Source organism: Rhinatrema bivittatum, chromosome 3 (genome assembly GCF_901001135.1).
Source record: "Rhinatrema bivittatum chromosome 3, aRhiBiv1.1, whole genome shotgun sequence".
NCBI lineage: Eukaryota > Metazoa > Chordata > Amphibia > Gymnophiona > Rhinatrematidae > Rhinatrema > Rhinatrema bivittatum.
The window spans coordinates 365652390-365674428 of NC_042617.1; the positions used below are offsets into that span (position 1 = coordinate 365652390).

The 22039-nt window shown below is 44.8% G+C and overlaps 1 protein-coding gene across 4 annotated transcripts in view; it reads left to right on the top strand.

Annotated features, from left to right (window-relative positions):
- Positions 1 to 22039, top strand: part of SNX14 (sorting nexin 14) — a 271117-nt gene that overhangs the window by 164466 nt on the left and 84612 nt on the right. For all 4 annotated transcript variants that reach the window (XM_029595485.1, XM_029595488.1, XM_029595486.1 and 1 more), the window contains 2 exons: positions 4989 to 5121; positions 19949 to 20153. In XM_029595485.1, coding sequence (XP_029451345.1) covers positions 4989 to 5121; positions 19949 to 20153 — 338 coding nt within the window. The remainder of the gene's footprint in view (positions 1 to 4988; positions 5122 to 19948; positions 20154 to 22039) is intronic.

The following is a 22039-nucleotide window of genomic DNA, read 5'->3' on the forward strand; positions in this document are numbered from 1 at the left end:
GGATTTGAACACTGGTTTCCCTGGGCCATGGTCTAACCACTAGGGTACTCCTCCCTATATGTTGCAAATAAAATCAGTGATGTTAACCCCTGCAGATCAGTCTATCAATTTTTGTTTCTTGTTCATGTCTGTTTTAATATCTTTTTCAACTTAGACCAAGTATTGCAAAACATAGCTTTTTTTGTGTGCATGTACCATGAATCACATCTGTTTATAAAAGTGAAGGCTCTGTAAATTGGTGCTAATCCAGAGAGCCATCCTAGTATCCCTTGCTCTTTCTGCTCGTTTTGCTTTCTTGAACTGTAAATATGAATCGGGCATTCACAGTAGTAAAATGTTAGTAGAACACTGCTAGTTCAACAAAGTAAAATTGAAATGAGACACTTACCGGTATTTATTTACAGTTTTTGAATGGCAGCTTGCCATGGGTGCCTTATGAGCACAACTCAAAGGTTCAAGATATTAACAAAACAGTGATACTTAATAAATGAGAGAATCAAATAAATCTAGGGAGAAAGGAGACAGGATAAACTAGTCTGAAAAGATGGGATTTTAACCTGTTCTGGAAGAGCATTAACAAGGAGCATCTTGGATATCAGGGATAATTTTATTCTAGGAAGGAAAAGACCCTGAAGCAAGAGGAGGATGTTTGTGCGCAATTCATAGAAGTGTATGAGACTGAATGGGAGAGGACTGCAGCAGAGTAATGCTGAATAAGAGTGAAAAGATAAGAAAATGCCAGATCATGAGTATAAGAGGAAAACCAGACAGGACCTGATAGGAAGCCAGTAAAGTAAAGCTAGGAGAGGTCATAAAATGTCATAGGTGAAAAAGCACATGCCTTTCCCTATGTCAGTTGGATTGCATATTAAAATCTGAACCACAGAATGAGCTGATGCTGCACTTTGAACAGTTAATGTAAATAACGAAAAGTGCAGACCAAGTTTCATTGATCCAAGGAAACCTTTAATGTGTGATCATATGGCAACTCCACTGTTCTATTTCAAATATTATTTCAATACAAAATGGGTCCCATTATTTATATTAAAATCTGAAACACAATCTTATAAAAGAGGAAAGGTTTAGGGACTCATTATTGCAGTGCATTTTAACAAGCTGTTTATGAAGGGGTCCCTATTAAGTGACAATTAGCCAAATAACTTGCACCTTATCCAGCCAGATGCAGACTTCTGAATATTTTGGGCATTTACCTCATTATCCAGCTTAAATTTAGCTGGGTAATGTAGGGGCATTTCTGGGAGGAGTTAGATTAGCTTAAGTTATCAAGCTAACTCCAATATTAGTTAGCCAGAGAGCTTATCTGGCTGTGTCTGCATAAAAGAACTGGCCTAAAGTTAGCTGGATAAACTTATCTGGCTGTCTTTAAGAAAGCCGGCTATATTCAGTAGTGCGGTTGCACTACTGAATATTTCTCCAAAGTTAGCCGGATAACTTTGCAGTCTGACCCGTGCTGAATAGCACCGCCTAAAGGCTTTATGCCCCTTATCAAACAGCATATTAAATGCTTGCAGTAACCTGTTATAAACGCTTTGTGTTAAACACATAATGTTTTTATCTCTAAAGGTATAGGGCGTAAACGGCACCATTAATACAGATCTGTTAGTGTTTTCTGTGTTTCATTTAATAGAGCTGCTTTGCATAATTGCACTTATTAGCAGCTCATTTAAATTAATGCAGTAATGTGTTAGTGGTAAAATCTCTGTTGCAACTCAGGCATTTAATACATGTTAATGCCTGCGTTAACGTTAACACAATTTTTCCTACTGTTGTGTATAATAGTTATGCAAAAGTAGAAGGCAGTTCTCCATCACTGAGTTTCTTTGCAGAACAGTAGCTATTCCATGGGCCATAGAATCTGATTATATATATTTTTTTGACAATTATTAACTTGACATCTTGTCTCATTATTCATTAGTTAATTTAAGATTCAGTGACATGAATGTCAGCTTTAACATAAAATGATCTTCCTATCTGTTAGAGGCGGTTCATTCAGATTTTCAAAAGTAATTTTGATGGCAAGAAAGAGCTTTCATTTCCTTGCCAAGGGTGTGTTGTAAAGGCAGTATACTTGGCAGCATGCTTTTATGAATTGGCAAAAGCTGAATGCAGGAATGCCAAAATCAAATGACTACACTAAAGATCATACCGTTTGTTTGTCTTTCTTGTGTTTGTCTGTCTCTTTTCCCTTACAGTTTCTGCCTCTTGGTATTTTAATTTATTTTTTTACATATAAGTTGCTCTAGCGAAGAACAAAATGTAAAATACTGCACCGAACCCGCTTCCCTCTGGCAGGCTGCCTTTTCAAGCCAGGGGGGTTTCATCTCATCTGTTTACTCTTATGCTCATTCTGTTCTAATACTCCTATCTAGCATTTTGCTTCCTCTTGCTACTGCTTTGACGCAAGTCAGGGTCTCTTGCACGCCACGTATGCTTGTATTAATGCCTAGATGCGCGTAAAAAGCTTAAATAAGCAATATATATATGTGTTATACAGCAATTGGAGACTATGGCTGTCATGTTTTACAGCTGATCACTCCTGATGCAAACAGTAAATGTTGAAAAGTTCTTAATCTTTACCTGATTTCTTTTGGACTACATAGCTACTAACAGAATTTTTTTTTTCTGTAATTGAACACATTTTCAGTTTCCGGTTATAGTTTAGGTTTTGAGAATCACAAGTAATTCCATGTATCCAAATTTAGAAGCATTGTAACGTTGTATACTAAGTTTCCAGGTTTACAAAGGAGCAGATTTTAGGAGCCCTCATTTCCTCTCACTAACTTATTTCCAAATGAAGGTCCACTAAAGCCTTAATTGCAATATTAGTGTACATTTCATTGTGCATTGACTTTGAGCCTCTGCCCTTTGAATAAGTCTGATTTTATTAAAATTTTATGGCAGTTTTTAATGTTCTTTCGTTTGCCCTTTCCAAGAACAGTGTAAATAGAGAGAGGAAATAGTGCTGGGTTTTTTTCTGTTTAAATACATGTAATATTTAATTTTTATAGGCTGCAATATGTTTTCTTAGATCAACAAAAGAGATGTAGGTCTCGCATGTGGTCTCAAATGCTCGTGCATGATAATATCCTTTTCTTGGTCCTTCGAAAGGTATTGCAGCCTGCAAAGATTTATAGTTTTCTTCAGGGCCAATGTGGCCACCCAAATTCTTTCTTTTAATATGGAATGGGTACAGTTAATCCATCTTTCAAGATCATGTTGTGATTAAATCATATTTGAAGCCAAATCCATTAAAAAAAAAAAATCAGTTATGTAAAAAAAAAAATATTTGAGGCATGCTGTTTATATTTTTGCTCCCTTCTGTGCTGGCTGAGGCCAGTAGAAGTGCTGCAGCACTCCCAGTGTTTTTCCTTTGATCCCACATGGTAGGTAGAAGAGGAAGAATCCTAAGAGAGCCTGCCGTCCAGAGTTATCTTTGTAATGACTGCGCCCTTTAATAAGTAGGTAGGGGGAAGGATAAAAGTATGATGATACCAGGTAGCTGCAAATAAAGGCCCTTAAATCCAGATGCAGCAAGCCTTTTCTACCAACAGGGGGCAGCATTCCCCCAAACAATAATTCATGTTTAGTTAGCATGCTCATTCTGAATAGCACCCATCTGATCTGATACTGAGTGCTGGTGTACCACCATAGAGCAACATATAGTGACATAGTAGATAATGGCAGAAAAAGACCAGTTGCCCATCCAGTCTGCCCAGTTGAACCACCCTGCAAGGATATATCTCAGCTGACAGATGTAGAAGTTTTACTGCTTGTAGCATATCTTTCCTTATCCAATCAGTTTTTCTTCCTCATTTTTTCTCTACTATCCTGGGTAGATGAGCAATAAGATGCCATATGTAATTCAACAGTTAGCATGCCCCCAGCCACCCATTACTCACTCCAAGATTTTGTAATAATTTAAACAGTACCCAACCACTACCAACCTGCTGGCACCAACTGGTTGGTTTCTAGGGAGTTAGTCTGCTTATACCAACCTAGCTTACCCTATGGTTTGCAATATTATTAGCTCGTGATTTTGCTTCCTTATTCATCCTTTGTTGATACTCTATCCCAGACAAAATCTGGGGTTTTATGCATTCCCCTTGCATCTTAGTCCCCAGGTTGCCAGGTGTTAAAATGTTAATTGTTCAGATGGAGCACTGAAGACCTTGGGCACATTAGCCCTTTTCCAATCCATATGATAATATGCTATATATATATATATAGATATTTCTTTTTTTTCTGTCTTTTAACTAGCCCTTTTCAATTTTTGGCTCTCAATCCAATTAGTCTGCTCTAATCTAGCATATTATCATATGGATTGGAAAAGGGCTAATGTGCCCAAGGTCTTCAGTGCTCCATCTGAACAATTAACTTTTAACACCTGGCAACCTTTGATCCCAAGTGGTAGGTATATATTTCTTAGCATTGTAAAGGTCCTTGTTGCCTGAGCTTTACCGACAGTTGACTGGATTCTGAAGAGGATTGGATAAGCACCCCATTTTCAACTAGACTAATTCTAGTAGCTCTATTTCTGTCCTAATGTACTAGTGAAAACAACCATAAATGCTTAATTGTTTAATTGCCTTTCAGATAGCAAACTGTGCTGTGACCACTTTGGAACAGGCATTGTACAGTACTAGGGTTAAAAGGAAAATCAGTTGAGATATTGATTGTATAATTGGCATATAAACAAATCACAGCTATATTTTTGCTTATTAGTTAGTCAGTACTCCTCTCTTGCCATGTTAGTTTTCAAGAACCAAAGTGGGCTTGTATTGAGCTTCCAACATTCCTTTCATTTTGAATGTATAATCTTGATGACCTGGTTAAACGTCATTAAAAACAAGCTGCAAACAGTTGAGTCTGGATGTAATTTTGTAGGTTTCTAGGTATAAGTGACTGTTTTCTGAATTTGCACTACAATTTGTTTCACATTGTGTGCTTTGTTTCTATATACCACTTAGAAGCACACAGAAAAGAGGAGAATCCTTTGGAATCAGCAGGATAGGCAGCAAAATTAAAGGGGTTTTCAGGAGTACTACAATGGAAGGGGCAATGCTGCCTAACTACGATGTAACTGAAGGAGATGATGACTTGGTGAGTAACATAGTGGCCTTTTGTTGTTGTTTTAATATTGCAAAGGTTTAGGATGCTAAAAAAAAAAAATAACATAATAGATCAGCGATTCTCACTCAATGTGTCACCAAGCACTGGCAGGTGTGTCGTGGCTCCCGGTGTCCCCCTGCCCCAGTTGTGCTTCCCTTCTCCCTAGGTGCCGACTGACCTATCAGGGGGTTGATTATCCCCCGGTGGGCCGATGCAGTTGGTAGCGGACTTATACTGCATGCTGCTGCCAGAGGCCAGGCCGGCAGCGGCTGAAGAGTGGAGAGACCCTGCATGCTGCCAACGGAGGCCAGGCTTATTGGACCAAATAATGAGAAGAGGTTCCACATAAGAGAGGAAACTTGCTTGTGTGTGAGTGGCAGCTTGTGTGTGTGTGGTAGAATGGGTGCCTGGGTGCGTGAGTGGCAGCTTGTGTATGTGTGTGTGGTAGAATGGGTGCCTGGATACGTGATTGGCAGCTTTGTGTGTGTGTGTGTGTGTGGTAGAATGGGAGCCTGGGTGCGTGAGTGGCAGCTTTGTGTGTGTGTGGTAGAATGGGAGCAAGAACATTTGTGTGTAATGAGAGACTGGTCAGAGGTGATGTGTTTTTTATGAGAGAGAGAGACTGGTCAGGAAGATGATTTGTGTGTGTGTGAGACAGACTGGTCAGCAAGGTGACGTGTGTGTGTGTGTGTGTGTGTGTGTGTGTGTGTGTGTGAGAGAGAGACAGACAGAGACTGATCAGTGAGTTGACTTGTGTGTGTGTGTGTGTGTGTGAGACAGACCGGTCAGGGAGGTGCTTGCTGTGTGTGTGTGTGAGAGAGAGACTGGTCAGGTGACTGCTGTGTGTGAGAGACACTGGTCAGTGAGGTATGTGTGTGTGTGAGAAACAGACCGGTCAGGGAGTTGACTGCTGTGTGTGTGTGTGAGCGAGAGACTGGTTAGGGAGGTTACTGGTGTGTGTGTGAGACAGAGACTGTGTGTGAGTGACTGGTTGTGGGCTCTAAGGAAGAGGACTGTGAGGACAGAGCTTCAGCAGCCACTGCTGTTTCTGGTGTGTGCTATTGGCCTGCAAGGGAAAGGAGTAGGAGAGTTGCTGGAGAGGGTAAGTAAAGGTGGTTTTTAAAGTTTCTTTTTCTTGATTGACTGCCATTTTAATTATTGGGTATTATGTGATATATCTGCTGTTTTGAAATATTTTATTGATACTTGGACAATTTTTAATAATTTTTGAGTTTTTAATTGTTGGATGATCTGTTCAGCTGTTTTGTAACATTTATTAGTATAGTTTTGCAACTATGTGGGCATCTATAGCAGCTTGGCTTCTTCTGTTTTCCTATGGTAATAGGAGGTGTATTAGTGTTTAGGGCCTGTTTAATATTTGTATTTAACCCTTTTCATAGATAGGGTTGTTACTGTTTGAGTGTGTTCCATAATACAGGTGTAACTTTGTGCAGGTTAGTCTTTGTGCATTATTGCAGATCCTGGGACTATGTTAGGTGCTATATTTCTCTTTCCATTTCTACATGTTTGCATTGCATGCAGAATTACCTTTTTGGTTTTCCATTCCAGTTTGTCTCCATATTTATAATTTGTGGTCTTTCTGCACTTGGTGAAGGTCAGTTCTGTGTGTGTGACCGAGGTGAGGTATTTTACTAGCATGTAGGTATTTGTATCAATCTTATTTGTTGTTTTTTCTCAATAGGACATGCATTGTTGGTAAATTACTGTGTTTTCATAAGGAGGGGTATTGTGCTTGCCAGTAAAGGGAGTTTGTTTTGCTTTTACTGAGATGTCATCAGAATCAGAGTATCTTTTTTTTGTTTGGTGAGCTGTATGGGTAATGCTCTAGTTCTGCTCTGCACCCATTGTTGGGGGTCGAGGGGGGGGGTTCCTGAGGATGCAGAATGTATATTTACATTTAGCCCTGTGACGATCACATGTTCAGTGTGTCACCATGTGAGAGTCATCTATCAGGTGTGTCCCGGCTGAAAAAAGGTTGAGAACCATTGTAATAGATAATAGCTGATAAAAACGAACCAGCCCGTCAAGTATTTTTTGGTTAATTCTGCTAAGGATATATATCCCAGCTGCCAACCATTGAAGCTTACTGTTTAATAAGAAGTTATAACCTCCAAAGTCAGTTTTTTGGTGTCTTCCTCTTTGGTTCAATACCATCCTAAATAGATGAATATATAGTTTCAATACATAATTCAACACCCAGGCTCTCCCTCTTCCAATGTCTTAATCACCAAGCTGTTAGATTCCCATGTTTCTGCTGGACTTTACCTGACCACCAACATGCTAGCATTGACTTAGTTGGTTTCCAAGTAGCTGTAGCCTGCTGGCTTTCATTCGGATACCCTGTAGCTTGCAGTTTATTCTTCCAGTATCTGCATTACCTCTACCCTTGCCTCTGCTCTAATTCTATCACAATTTTGGTTGCCACTTCCCGTTCCAGTAGGCTATTACAGGCATCCACCACTCTTTCAATAAAGATGTGTGCTCATTTCCTCCGAACCTTCCTTCCTGCAACATCAAATCGTGACCCCCTTCTCTTTGAATTTCCTTTTTTTGGGGAAAATTTTGCCTTCTGTGCTTAATAGAAGTTGGTTAAATATTTGAATTTCTATCATATCTCTTCTTTGTTGCTCCAACAAGTATATTTTAAGTACCTTAAACCTCTCTTTATATGGTTTGTATTACAAGAATTGTATAATTTTAGTTACCCTTTTCTGAACCATTTTCATCTTCTCAATATCTTTACGAAGATGAGGCCTCCAGAAATGAACACACTACTTCAGGTGGGAGTTTCACTCGCAACCTATATAAAGGCAATTTCATCTTCTTTCCTATTTAATAACACCCTCTATGCAACTGTGCATGCTGTTAGCTTTTCCACTTGTTTTATTACATTGATTTGAAATCATCTGAAGGGTTATTCCAGTTTTTGTCCTAATGACATGTATAGTGGATTTTTGCATCCCATATGTATGATTTTACAGTTTTTAACATTGAAGTTCATTATCCAAAACCTTGACGCATAGAATGTGAAGGCAAATAAACTTAAGGTTAAACTAGTCTGCTCAATTTCCTTGACCGTTCTTCCTGTTTTTTCAAGTCCCCTTTCATTTTTGTCTCAGTCCTTCCTGTATGTCTGCTCTGTTATAGGTCTTATATCATCTGCAGACAATATTTTTCTCCTAGGACAAGCAGGATGGTAGCCTTCACATATAGATGACAGCATCAGATGGACCCTGGCATGGAAAACTTTTGTCTAGAAACTTTGACTGGCAGACTGAGCATACCCAGCCTGCTGCTATCCACATGTCCACGCGAGGTCCCCCTTGTGGTTGTGGCGCTTCAAACCCTGGAAAGCGTTTTTGCTGTGTGATTTTTTTTTTTTCAGGGGTTTTTTTGCGTCGAGTCCCCCTTTGCATTCGGTTCCTTCGTATGGTAGGTACCCTTGGCTTTTGCCGTCGTTATTCGCAGTCTATTCCTGACTCCCACTTTGGGGTCTCCATCGGTCATCGACCACACATTGGCCTCTTTTTCGATGGCAGCATCAGATTTTCGATGGTGCCCCCAGTGCCTGCAGACCATGTTCATCACGGATCTGCATGAGATGTGTATCCTCTGCCTAGGGGCCTCGCACGACGTCCGAGGGTGTCATTTGTGCGATCAAATGACTCCCAAAGGGCGTCGTGCATGCCTGGATAAAATGGAGAAGCTTTTTGGCTCTCCAAAACTCTCCACTTCGGCATCGGTATCCTCCAAGCCTAAGGACCGTGGGGAGCCGTCCCCGTCTCTTCCCCTGGCAGTCCTGCTCTTCAGTACCCCTAAGGATCAAGGAGAGGGAGATTGATCCTCGGTGGTCTCTCCCCTCCCCCTAACCTCGGGGTCACCGTCGTCCTCTGCACTGGGGAAAGACCAGGCCGAGTGCCGGAAACCCAGGAAGCATAGACACCGGTCACCGTCCCGCCACAGTTCCGGTTCTGGAGTGGCATCGGTGGCTGCCAAGCCGCCATCAAAGCGGCATCAGCCACTGGAGGCCCCATCCTCCGGTGCTCCCGATAGTCCGAGGCATCCCCCACTAGCAATGGTGCTGGGTGCCGTGCCACCTCGTGATCCCTCCAAGGGTGTGCCGGCGATGCCTCTTCCCCCTCCATCAGTCCTAACTACTCAGGACTTTCCTGGGTCCTCCGAGGAGGATGAGGCCTCAGGGACTGGGCGCCTATGCCTGTGGTTCCCCGGCCTGCCGCCGGTTCCTCCCGGCATACCAAGGCTGATGCCCCCCTCAATGCCCGGGGGTCAATTGATGCCGTCTGTGCCTTTGGGGCCCAGGCCTACCGCCCCTCCTGGTCCCTGCCCTCGGCATCCAGACCCTAGCGAGGAGGAGGGTCCCTATGACCTGTGGGGCAATGACTCCTCAGACTCATCCTTCGAGTTATCAAACGACCCCTCTCGGAGCCTTCCACTCTGGAGGAACGTGTCGATCTCCACTCGAAGACCTGTCATTCGCCAGCTTTGTAAGGGCCATGGCAGAGGCCATCCCCTTCCAGCTTCTGTCAGAGGAGGATACCTGTCACAAGATGCTGGAGGTCCTCCAAAAGAGATCATGGCAGGTGCTAGTCCACGACATCTTTAAGGAGCTTCTCCTCCGTATATGGGAACACCCGGTGTCTGTTGCCCCAGTAAACAGGAAAGCTGATGCGACTTATCTGGTTCAACAGGCTGTGGGCTTTGAACGGCGGCACTTACCCCACCAGTCTGAGGTGGTGGAGTCCACACTTAAAAAGGCCTGACATTCCCGGTTACACTTAAAAAGGCCGGACTCTCCCGGACATGCCTCCAGGATGCGAACACAGGGAGCTCGAGGGCATAGGGAGGAAAATGTTCCAGAGGGCTATGCTGGTGACCCGTATTGTGGCCTACCAGCTATACATGACCCAATATGACCGCAACTTATGGAAGCAGATCCAGGAGTTTGGGGAGGGCCTTCCTCAGCAACAGCAGGAGTCCCTTACAGCCATTGCCTTGCTGGGGCTTGAGGCGAGTAGACATGAGGTCAGGTCTACCTGTGATGTTTTCGAAACCACAGCCTGCCTAGCCACAGGAAGCGTTGGCACCAAAAGACTGGCTTGGCTCCGGGCCTCCGATCTCCAACCGGAGGTTCAGGACAGGCTTGCGTACCTCCCCTGTACAGGCGAGAACCTGTTTGGGGATAAGGTGAAAGAGGTCATGGCGCAGCTGAAAGATCAGCATGATACTCTTCAGAAACTCTCCGCCAGCTCCTCTGAAGGCCCTTCCGCTGCTAGGAAGTCCTTCAGGCCGGGCTCTCACAAGCCCTTCTACCAACCAAGGAAGTACTTCACTCCAGCTGCCCGTACTCACCTGCCTCGTTCCAGCCCTAGAGGTCTGGGCCACCAGCAGCGAGATCCGAGGACCCAACCGCCCCCCAGAAGGCCCTGTCCGCTGGTTTTTGACTGGCGGTGAGGGAGCGTGAGCCAGACGCCGGTTCCCCTGGTGGTCGACCCCACCCCCACCCCCCCAGTCGGTAGCAGGCTCCTTTGCTTCACCCGCCATTGGGAAGCGATCACTTCGGACCATTGGGTCCTCTCCATTATCCGCCAGGGCTACCACCTGAACTTCAGCAGGCTCCCAGAGACTTCTCCTCATGTCCTTAGTGTGGTACTCCCGCCCATCAGGCCATCCTTCAATAGGAACTTTCCACCCTTCTAGCAGCAGACGTGGTAGACCCGTTTCCCCGTGAGCAGTGGGGCCACTGCTTCTACTTGAGGTACTTCCTCATTCCGAAGAGGAATGGCGGCTTCCGCCCCTTTCTCAACCTCAGGGCGTTGAACCAATTTCTCGTAAGAGAAAAGTTCAAGATAGTCTCTTTGGGCACGCTGATCCCGCTCCTCCAAAGAGGAGATGGCTCTGCTCCCTCGACAAAGGAGGCTTACACCCATATTGCAATTGTCCCCAACCACAGGAAGTACCTCCGCTTTCTGGTGGGGAAGGCACATTTCCATTACAAAGTGCTTCCCTTTGGGCTGACTTCAGCCCCACGCGTCTTCACGAAATGCTTGGCAGTGGTGCTGTCTACCTCAGCGTTGTTTGGTCCACGTCTTTCTGTACCTGGATGATTGGCTGATCCGGAACCCATCACACTCAGGGCCCTGAATGCTCTGGCCTTTACGTTTCAGACCCTACAGACCTTGGGATTCGTTATCAACGCCCCCAAATCACACCTCAATCCGTCTCCATGGCTGGATATGGCACCAGGTTGGATACGGCACAAGCAAAACCTTTTCTCCCCAGGGATCGAGCGGTCGCCCTCTCCTCGCTATATACCCTTGTTCAAAACAGAAAGAGGGTGCCGGCCCGTCTGCTGCTCCGCCTGCTGGGCCACATGGCGGCCTCGGTCCATGTGACCCCCCTTGGCCCGCCTCTGCCTGAGGGACCCTCAGTGGGCCTTGTGGTTCCAGTGGCGGCAGGCATACCAGAATCTGGAGGTGACTGTCACGGATCCTCTTCGTCTCTCCCTGACCTGGTTGGGAGACCCTGTCCAATCTGGAAATCGAACTCCTGTTCCAGCCCGCGCCACCATAGATGACCCTCACCACCAATGCCTCACCTCAGGGGTGGTGGGCCCACATGGACAGCCTGCATACCTAGGGCCTTTGGACTGCGGCCGAGTCCCACTGCCAGATAAACTTCCTGGAGCTGCGGGCAATCCAGTATGCCTTGTGGGCCATCCAGGACAGGCAGTCCTCAAAGGTCATCCTCATCAGAACAGATAACCAGGTGGTGATGTGGTACATCAAAAAGCAAGGTGGCACGGGCTCTTTCCCTCTCTGCCAGGAAGCGATACAGGTCTGAGATTGGGCCCTCTTCAGAGGGATGCATCTACGGCCACCTACCTGCTAGGCCACCTGAAGACACTGGCGGACCGCCTCAGCCGGTCTTTCCAGCCACACGAGTGGTCCCTGAATTTGGCGGTGGCAGCCGCCTTATTCCATTGCTGGGGTACGCCGGACATGGACCTGTTCTCCTCTCCCCACAATCACAAGGTGATCATGTTCTGCTCCCTGATTCTGGTGAAGATTCATTCGGCTTGCAACGCATTCTCCCTTCACTGGGGACAAGATCTCATGTATGCGTATCCCCCCTGTCCCGCTCCTCTCGAGGACTCTGACAAAGCTGCAAGAGGGTGGGGGTGGGGGGGGACGACGACACCATGATCCTGGTGGCACCCTCTTGGCCAATGCAGGTGTGATTTCCTCTGCCCCAGGACCTATGCATGAGTGCACTGGTTCTGCTGGGGATGCCTCCCGACCTTCTATCGCAGAACCAGGGCACCCTGCGCCACCTGAACCTCCGGGCCATGGCCTTCATGGCGTGGATGTTGAGCGGATGATCCTCCAGTCCTTACAGCTCTCGGATGGTGTTTCCAAGGTCTTGACTGACTCCCGGAAACCTTCCACCTGCAGATCTAACAGCTTGAAGTGGAAGCGTTTCTCCACCTGGTGCGGCGGCCACGGACTGGACTCTTTCTCCTATCTGCTCCTCCGCCTGCTGGATTATCTTTGGCACCTGTCCAAGTCTGGTCTTCAAACCAGCTCAGTCCGGGTACACCTCAGCGCCTACCACCAGGGGGTTGCTGGGGTGACCATTTCAGTCCAGCCACTGGTCGGGCGTTTCATGCAGGGCCGGGTTCAACTGAAGCCCCTGTTTTGCCCGCCGGCAACCCTGTGGGATTTCAATGTTGTCCTGGCAAGGCTCATGTGGCATCCGTTTGAGCCTCTCAAATCCTGTGACCTGAGGTTCCTCACCTTGAAAGTTTTATGTTCCTGATGGCGATCACTTCCACTCGCAGGGTCAGTGAGATCCAGGCCCTGGTTACGTACACTCCCTACACAAAATTCTTCCATGATCATGTGGTGCTGTGCACACATCCAACATTTCTGCTGAAGGTGGTGACTGCTTTCCACATCAACCAGTCAATCATCCTTCCTACATTCTTCCCATGGCCTCATTCTCACCCAGGGGAACGTGCTGTCCACACCCTGGACTTGCAAGCAGGTGCTCGTGTTTTTACTTGGACCGTACAGTGAGTCATAGACAGTCTACCCAGCTCTTTGTGTCTTTTGACACTAATAGGCTGGGGGCATCGGTGGGGAAGCAGACCCTATCCAGCTGGCTAGTGGATTGCATTGCCTTCTGTTACGAGCTGGCAGGCCTCCAGCTGGCTGGCAGGGTGAAGGCTCACTCTGTGCGGGCTATGGTGGCGTCAGTGGCCCATCTACCTGCGGTCCCTGTCGCTGAAATCTGTAGGGCCGGAATCTGGAGTTCTTTCCACACATTCACGGCTCACTACTGCCTTGACAGGGATACTCGCCAGGACAGCGCTTTTGGCCAGTCTGTCCTCCGCAATCTATTCCAGTCCTGAATCCAACTGTTTTCATCGTGCTCTGTTTTTCTCACAGCGCTGCAGTTGTGTTGTGCCCGTTGGCACCTTGTTCGGCTACTTTGGTTCCCTCTGATCAAATGGGGCAGTCTAGAGCTCTGTAATCACCCACATGTGAGGACTACCATCCTGCTTGTCCTAGGAGAAAGCGCAGTTGCTTACCTGTAACAGATGTTCTCCTAGGACAGCAGGATGTTAGTACTCAGGAATCCTGCCTGCCTCCCCACGATGTTGGGTTCACCTTTGGTTGTGTTATTTTTCTTACTCGTAGTTTTGCTATGTTACGAGACTGAAGGGGGACCTCACGTGGATGCACGGATAGCAGCAGGCTGTTCCGGGCTCCATCTGATGATGTCACCTACATCCTGCTGTCCTAAGAGAACACCTGTTACAGATAAGCAACTGTGCTTTCCCCTCAAGCTCTTCAATAGTATTGCTAATAAAGATATTGGGAAAAGAAAAGTCCCAGCATCAAGCCCTTGGATACCCCACTGGTCACTTTGCCTTCACTAGAATGAATTCCATTTACTGCCACTACATCCTCCTCCTCAACCAGTTCTACACCTAATTTTGCAACTTTCTGGCCCATTCCCAATCCATTCAACTTGCTTACCAGTCTTCAAAAGTCTTATCAGTGTCAGAAGTTGTACAGAATTCTAATTAGGCAATGTCTACTGCCCCTCCCGGATCCACTACTTTTGCTACCTCATTAAAGAAATCAATAGTAGTTTCCTTTTGTGAAAACATTGTCTGGTGTCCTGTAATCTGCTTGCAGGTGCTGCATTGTTTGTTTTTATTTCCTGAATATCATTTCTAATAACTACTGAAGTTATTTAACCTGCCTTCTCCTGGTCCTCACTTTTGTATAACAGGGCTATGTCTGTTTTCTTATTTATTTATTTATTTGGCATTTTTCTATACCGATATTCTTGTAAACAAGTTACAAATCACCTCTGTTTACATTTGAACAATAAGCTTTGCACAATGATGCATTACATTGAACAGGGGGATCAGGACTTGGAGCCAAGCAAAACGGGGAAAAACAATTAGATAACTTGGTACAAGTAATTCAATTGAGGAACAAATAATGGAATATCTCTCCTCAGAGCGGCTTTCTTGTGATGTAGTTCAACAACGTTGCCTAATCTGAACCGTAATGGTCAACCGAGTTGGGCAAAAGCTTCCCCAAACAGCCATGTCTTTAATCTTTTCTTAAAGGTGTTTGGGCATTGTTCGAGTCTAAGCTCAGGGGGGAGGGAGTTCCATTGCAAAGGTCCCGTCGTGGAGAGGGCTCTCTTCCTTAATGTGGATTTGATGGGGTGGGCCGACAGGGTGTTTCTGTACGCTGATCTCACTGGTCTGGAGGGCATGTGCTGTTGAAATGGGAACTTAAGATCCAGGGGTGAAATATTGTGGATGGCTTTATGGATGATCGTTAGAATCTTGTAAGAGATTCTGTATTTAATTGGGAGCCAGTGAAGGTTCGGCAAGATGGGTGTTATGTGGTCTCTTTTGTTAGTCTTTGTCAGAATCCTTGCTGAGGCATTTTGAAGCATCTGTAGTGGTTTGGTGTAGTTAGCTGGGAGGCCGAATAGTAGAGAATTGCAATAGTCTAATTTTGAGAATATGATGGATTGGAGAACTGTTCGAAAGTCCTGGAAGTGGAGGAGTGGTCTCAAGCAACTCTCAGAATTCCTGGAAAACAACAATCTGCTCTCCCCATCGCAATACGGCTTCCGTAAAGCCCGAAATACGGAATCTCTACTGATCTCACTGACCGACTCCACCCTTCTGACTCTCGACAATAAACAACCATGCCTGCTCATTCTCTTAGACCTATCGGTAGCATTTGATACAGTGAACCACACCATTCTCATCGACCAACTATCGGACATCGGCATCAAAGGCATCGCTCTCAACTGGTTCAAGTCATTCTTTCAAAATAGATACTACAAGGTCAAAATCAACAACAGCGAATCACACCCTGTCAGCGCCACCCTGGGAGTCCCACAAGGTTCATCACTATCTCCAACACTATTCCAAGACTTGGAGTTTAAAAAAGCAGTCCTTGGTGGTGGTGTTAATGAAACTTTTGCAGTTCAGCTGGCTGTCCATGATTACTCCAAGGTTTCTGACTTGAGAGGTAAAGCCTGGTTGATTGGCTGGGTGTGTGTTAGACAGTGGGAAATTTCCTTCTTGTGTGATGAGGAGGATCTCCGTCTTCTTGTTATTCAGGATCAGGTGAAGTGCTTTTAAGAGGTTGTTTATGGATTGAAGGCTGGAGTTCCAGTATTCCAAGGTTTTGACGAGGGATTCAGTGATTGGTAGTAAAATCTGAACATCGTCTGCATATATGTAATGAATTAGGTTTAGTTTTGTGAGGAGTTGGCAAAGCAGTAACATGTATATGTTGAATAGTGTTGGAGATAGTGATGAACCTTGTGGGGCTGACAGGGTGTGATTCGTTGTTGTTGATTTTGACCTTGTAGTATCTATTTTGAAGGAATGACTTGAACCAGTTGAGAGCGATGCCTTTGATGCCGATGTCCGATAGTTGGTCGATGAGAATGGTGTGGTTCACCATATCAAATGCTACCGATAGGTCTAAGAGAATGAGCAGGCATGGTTGTTTATTGTCGAGAGTCAGAAGGGTGGAGTCGGTCAGTGAGATCAGTAGAGATTCCGTATTTCGGGCTTTACGGAAGCCGTATTGCGATGGGGAGAGCAGATTGTTGTTTTCCAGGAATTCTGAGTTGCTTATTTACTATTTTTTCCAAAATTTTGGAAATAAGCGGTAGGTTTGCAATGGGGCGGAAATTGGCAGTTCTTCAGGACCTTTCCTGTCTTCAATGAATTGACTGTGCACTCAGCACAGGCCTAATCTCTTTTAGCATCCTGGGATGCACACATTGGATTGCATGGCAATTTCTTATGTTCTTAAGCTAGGCATATGAGTGATTGCTCATTCATTTCGGAGCATCACTCACAGGTTTTACATGATTGCTCACATTAATTTTTCTTTGTGCTATATATAGAAATGCAGTGCTAATACTGGTGCTCAAGAATTGTTGGTTTAAAAAATTGTTGCTCACACAAAAAAAAAAATTTGGACACACCTTACCCTCCTTGTTGCTCTGTATAGGTTTATTCTGAGTAAAGCTCTGCATCATTAGTGAACTATACCATATCAGAGTGACTTGCTTAGGGTATATTAATAAATGTAACTAGCTAACTACCCGCATAACTTTAGAAGATTATTTTCCATTTCACCCTGAAGTGGAATCTGAGGGGAGGTCTCGAAGACAGTCCCTGCCGAAGGGAGTTTGTGTTCTTGGCACCTGTCGCTTGCTGAGTTTAGGAGGCTTGGCTGAGCCCTAGAGGATCCACAGAAACAGCCAGGTAACAGCAGGACTTATGTGTAGCCTTCCAGGTCACTGGAGCTCATCTGCTTCTCCTTTAGGTGTTAATTGTTCTTCTTTCACGGGCCACCTTGAACTCACTCTCCCCAGCTGCTTTTAACAGGTAATGCATGAATATGTAAGAAAGCTCCTACATAGTCAAGCAGCGGGATGGATGGGGTTGTTTCTTCATTTGTCTGCTGCCCTCCCTGCTCCTTCTGCATGGTGACTCTGAAACAGGGTCTGATCTCAGTCCTATAACCTCTTGACCAGTGAACTGCCCTGCAGTGTCAGCATTTTTCTGTGAGCCAACGTGTCTGATAAACTCACCCTTTGGATAGGCTGTTTTTTTTTTGTCTCCGGGCATATTTGGGCTCTTCGTGAGTCTGTGACCTGTCCCTTTACTTGGCAGCGTAATTCATTGTTTGTGAAGAAAAGCTATAGCCCTTACGTTAAGAGAGATCAGATAACCTGGGCACGCATTGTTATTTTCAAAGTTCTTAATCTTGTTTTCTATTGAAACATCCATGACCTCTTGGGGGGGGGGGGGGGTCAATATTCACATTTGGTTGCATACAGTGGTAGAATCCTACAATCTAAAGATATAAAAGAAATGCACATTCCCAAAACTGACCTATTATGGCTCTTGCACACCAGCACTCTCCCTCCAGGCCTCCATCATTCTTCATTTCTCCCAAGCACTCCTGTTCAGTCATCCCCAAACACTCACATCACTGCCCAGAATGCCCCCCCCCTCCACCCCAGCATCCTCTTCCCTGTGCTCCCTTCCTCCCCTGCTTGACTCAACCTGACCCCCCTCTTTCCTACCCCTTCCTGCTCAGCAGCATTCACACTCCCTCTCTCTCCACTACCTCTCCCTGCCCAGCATCCCCCAACCATCTCTCACCCATTCCCCCCCCCCCCCCACACACACACACACACGCAGGGTGAAGGAGTTAGCATTGTCTCACTCTAATCTAGGTGAAGGAAGAAACAGTCTCCCACTGGGACAGAAAAAAGAGAAAGAAACGAGAGTAGCCTCCTGTCAGGCCCAATAAAGGAGAATTCAAGCAACTCCCACCCGGGCTGACACAGCTCCCAGGACCACATAACGCACCAGTGTTTCCCAACATACCCGTTGAATCATTGCCCTAAACGTCCTTCCTTGCACCAGTCTTTCAACTATGAATTGAAAATATGTAAATGTCTAAAAATGTGGTTCTGCCTCTGAAGTTCCTAGTCTCTCTCAAGTATCACAAGGAGACAGTCGTCTTAGAGTATTTAGTGCATTCTTTATTAGAAGCATGTCAGTCACAGCAAATATTTATAGAAAGAAAGAAGCTGAGAGAGAGAAACTATGGAAAACAAAAAGCTATTTTTTAAATCAGATATTTACATATTTATGAGTTATCAGTTTCCATACATGCTAGTAAATTGGATTAGCTACACCTGTATCTTGTAACATCACTACATTAATCTAATGATCATCATAATAATTGATCTAAGATAATGTTAGAGAACTCCGATTTAAGCACAATTCTTGTATGATTACCCTATTAATCATATAAATGGACTAGATCCATGTCACCTATCTTATACCTTATATTATATAAACATGTACCAACACTGGTTACAAAAAGTATCTATGAAAGTGCCATTACAAACTAAATATATGTGCCTCTATGTGAACTGTTGTGATGGTGCATTACTAAACGATGGTATAGAAAAGATTTTAAATAAAAAATAAATAATATTGATTGCAAACTGTTACAATCATCTCACAGTTATTTAGTCTATGGTGCCATCTAATGGATTCATGCTCATATAGCAGCAAATTGAAATAAACCTTTCCAAGCCTTGTGCAGACAATTACTCTGATAATATAGCGCAGCAGAATTACTTTTAATTGTTGCTTTTTCATGTCAGTGCTTCCTCTTTATCGTCCCTCATTCTTTCTCATAGCTCATAAAGAGTTCAGTGTCTTGTAACTTGAATGACTTATACCATAGCAAGGGAACCTTGGTGCTCAGTTAACTCATTATATTGCAAAATACTGCCATCAGTTCCCTTCTGATTAACAGAAACTTGGACCCGGGCCATCCATTGCCAATTCATTATAAAGAATTTACAGATCCCAGCCATCATTTCATAGCTGTACTTTGCAGGCCATTGTCACAGTAAATTTTAGGGGTTGCCTTTGTTTACAAACTTAAAGTGCTTTGTGGTGATAATTTCTTCTATTTCCCTGTTATACAGTAGCACTTCTGAGCAAGCCATGGATTTAGTTTCCTGTCCAACATAACTCTCCAACTCCTTAAACGGCTTTTGTTATGTTTACTAAAGTCATTTGCGAGATCGTTTTTGCCTAGGTATATAGTGACAACCAGTTCACCTCACCAGTATATTTGAAAATATGATTTTCTCCCAGCTGTGGACGCTGAGATGAGCAGTGCCCCTACCTTCACATTGGGTTCATTATTTTAATTACGGGTTTTTCTCTCCAGCATCCATCTTAGTTACATTATTAATTTAAAATATTTTTAACCTGAATCCTCCAAAGTTTGGAGGGAACACATTTTCATTATGTATGTAAAAGATGAAAACATATGGGTTGACTAGTGAAATTGTGGAAGGGCAGTGCAGTAAAGATATACATGATAGAATCAAAATATTTAGAAGTTTTGGGTTTTTTTTCAAAATTTTGAAAGCATAAGAGTGAATTTTCAGCCAGTGCTAGAAACACTTGGGGTGAAATGTGAGGTAGAAATAATGATTTTAAGATGGCATGTACAGTAACAGAGGGTTTAGAAGACCCATGGAGAGGATGGGATGGATCAGGGGGTGAAAAAAAGGCAAGCTTAATACAATAGGTTTTCCAGAACAAAATGAAATTCCATGTATGATATAGTAAGAGCTGTTTGTAATAAAATTAGTTACCTATCCATTGCAGATTGAAGAAGGCATTGTGGTGTTAGAAGATGATTCACCTGAGGAGGCAGCCATTAGCACACCCAGCACACCACGCAACCTCTCGGCATGGAAAATCAGCATCCCATATGTGGACTTGTTTGATGAAACATCCCTTGAAAGGAAAGATAGAAAAGAGAGGATTCCTGTTTTTTGCATAGATGTGGAGAGGAACGATCGAAGGGCAGGTAGGTGCCTCTGTGGATAATGTGTATGCTTAACGAAAGAAGTGCACAGTGTGCTACTTTTGGATCCTCCTTCAGTAAATATTCCTATCAGATAAACAGGAAAAACCTCATTCTGAACTGAGCTATTCAAATTTGTTTTTTCTTCACACAAGTAACTATTTAGTTAAATAACATTTCAAGTCCTGGTTACATTTTCCAGAACTGTGCAAGCAATCCAGGTGCCATACTTGTCATGTTGCCCTCACTTCATTGGTATCTTCAACAATTGTAAGCCATAATAAGACTTGCCAAAAGTCCAGCGGGGGTCCGGGAGCGACCTCCTGCACGCGGGCCGTATTGCCAATACGTATGACATAGTGAGGGCAAAGGTAGCGCCGGCGCAATTTGAAGATTGGCAATACGGCCCGCGTGCAGGAGGTCGCTGGACTTTTGGCAAGTCTTGTGGGGATCAGGAGGCTCCCCCCAAGCTGGCCAAAAGTCCGCGGGGGTCCGGGGGCGATCTCCTGCACGCGTGACGTTGGGATCCAGGAACCAAAATGGCGCCGGCGTTACCTTTGCCCTGTCACATAAGGGCAAAGGGCCACCGGCGCCATTTCTCAACGCAGCCGTGGCCAGAGAGCTGGAGATCGCGTTGGGACCCCCCCACTGGACCCCAGGTAATTTAAAACATTTTGGGGGGGTTCGGGAGGGTGGGGGATTTGTTTTAAAGGTTCGGGGTGGGTTTTAGGGTTTTTTTGGTGTGCCGGTTTTCCCGCCCTCCCCCGATTTACGATTTTTAACAAAAAAAAACACGATAAGATTTCCCTCCCCCCCCCCCCCAGCCAAAATCGATCTTTAAGACTATCGATCACATGATTCACATCCCTACTAAGCATCAGTGTGGATAATACTTTAAAATCGTCGGCTCAGTGTGCTGCATCTCAAAAAAGCAAATAGAATGTTAGGAATTATTAGGAAGGGAATGGGTAATAGAACGGAAAATGTCATAATGCCTCTGTATCGCTCCATGGTGAGACCGCACCTTGAATACTGTGTACAATTCTGGTCGCCGCATCTCAAAAAAGATATAGTTGCGATGGAGAAGGTACAGAGAAGGCAACCAAAATGATAAAGGGGATGGAACTGCTATGAGGAAAGGCTGAAGAGGTTAGGGCTGTTCAGCTTGGAGAAGAGACGGCTGAGGGGGGATATGATAGAGGTCTTTAAGATCATGAGAGGTCTTGAATGAGTAGATGTGACTCGGTTATTTACACTTTCGAATAATAGAAGGACTAGGGGGCATTCCATGAAGTTAGCAAGTAGCACATTTAAGACTAATCGGAGAAAATTCTTTTTCACTCAACCACAATAAAGCTCTGGAATTTGTTGCCAGAGAATGTGGTTAGTGCAGTTAGTGTAGCTGGGTTCAAAAAAGGTTTGGATAAGTTCTTGGAGGAGAAGTCCATTAATGGCTATTAATCAAGTTTACTTAGGGAATAGCCACTGCTATTAATTTCATCAGTAGCTTGGGTTCTTCTTAGTGTTTGGGTAATTGCCAGATTCTTGTGGCCTGGTTTTGGCCTCTGTTGGAAACAGGATGATGGGCTTGATGGACCCTTGGTCTGACCCAGCATGGCAATTTCTTATGTTCTTAACTTAGTAGCAGATCGCCTCAGTTGATGTTTCCATCCCCACGAGCGGTCTCTGGATCCCTGTGTAGCGAGCAAAATCTTCCAACACTGGGGTCACCAACCATCGACCTCCTTGCATCCGAACTGAATCACAAAGCGAACAGATTCTGCTCCCTGCACAGATAACCAAACACGTTAGCTATGGACGCCTTCACGTGCCCCTGGAACACAGGCCTCCTATACGCGTATCCTCCGATACCACTAATAGCCAAAACT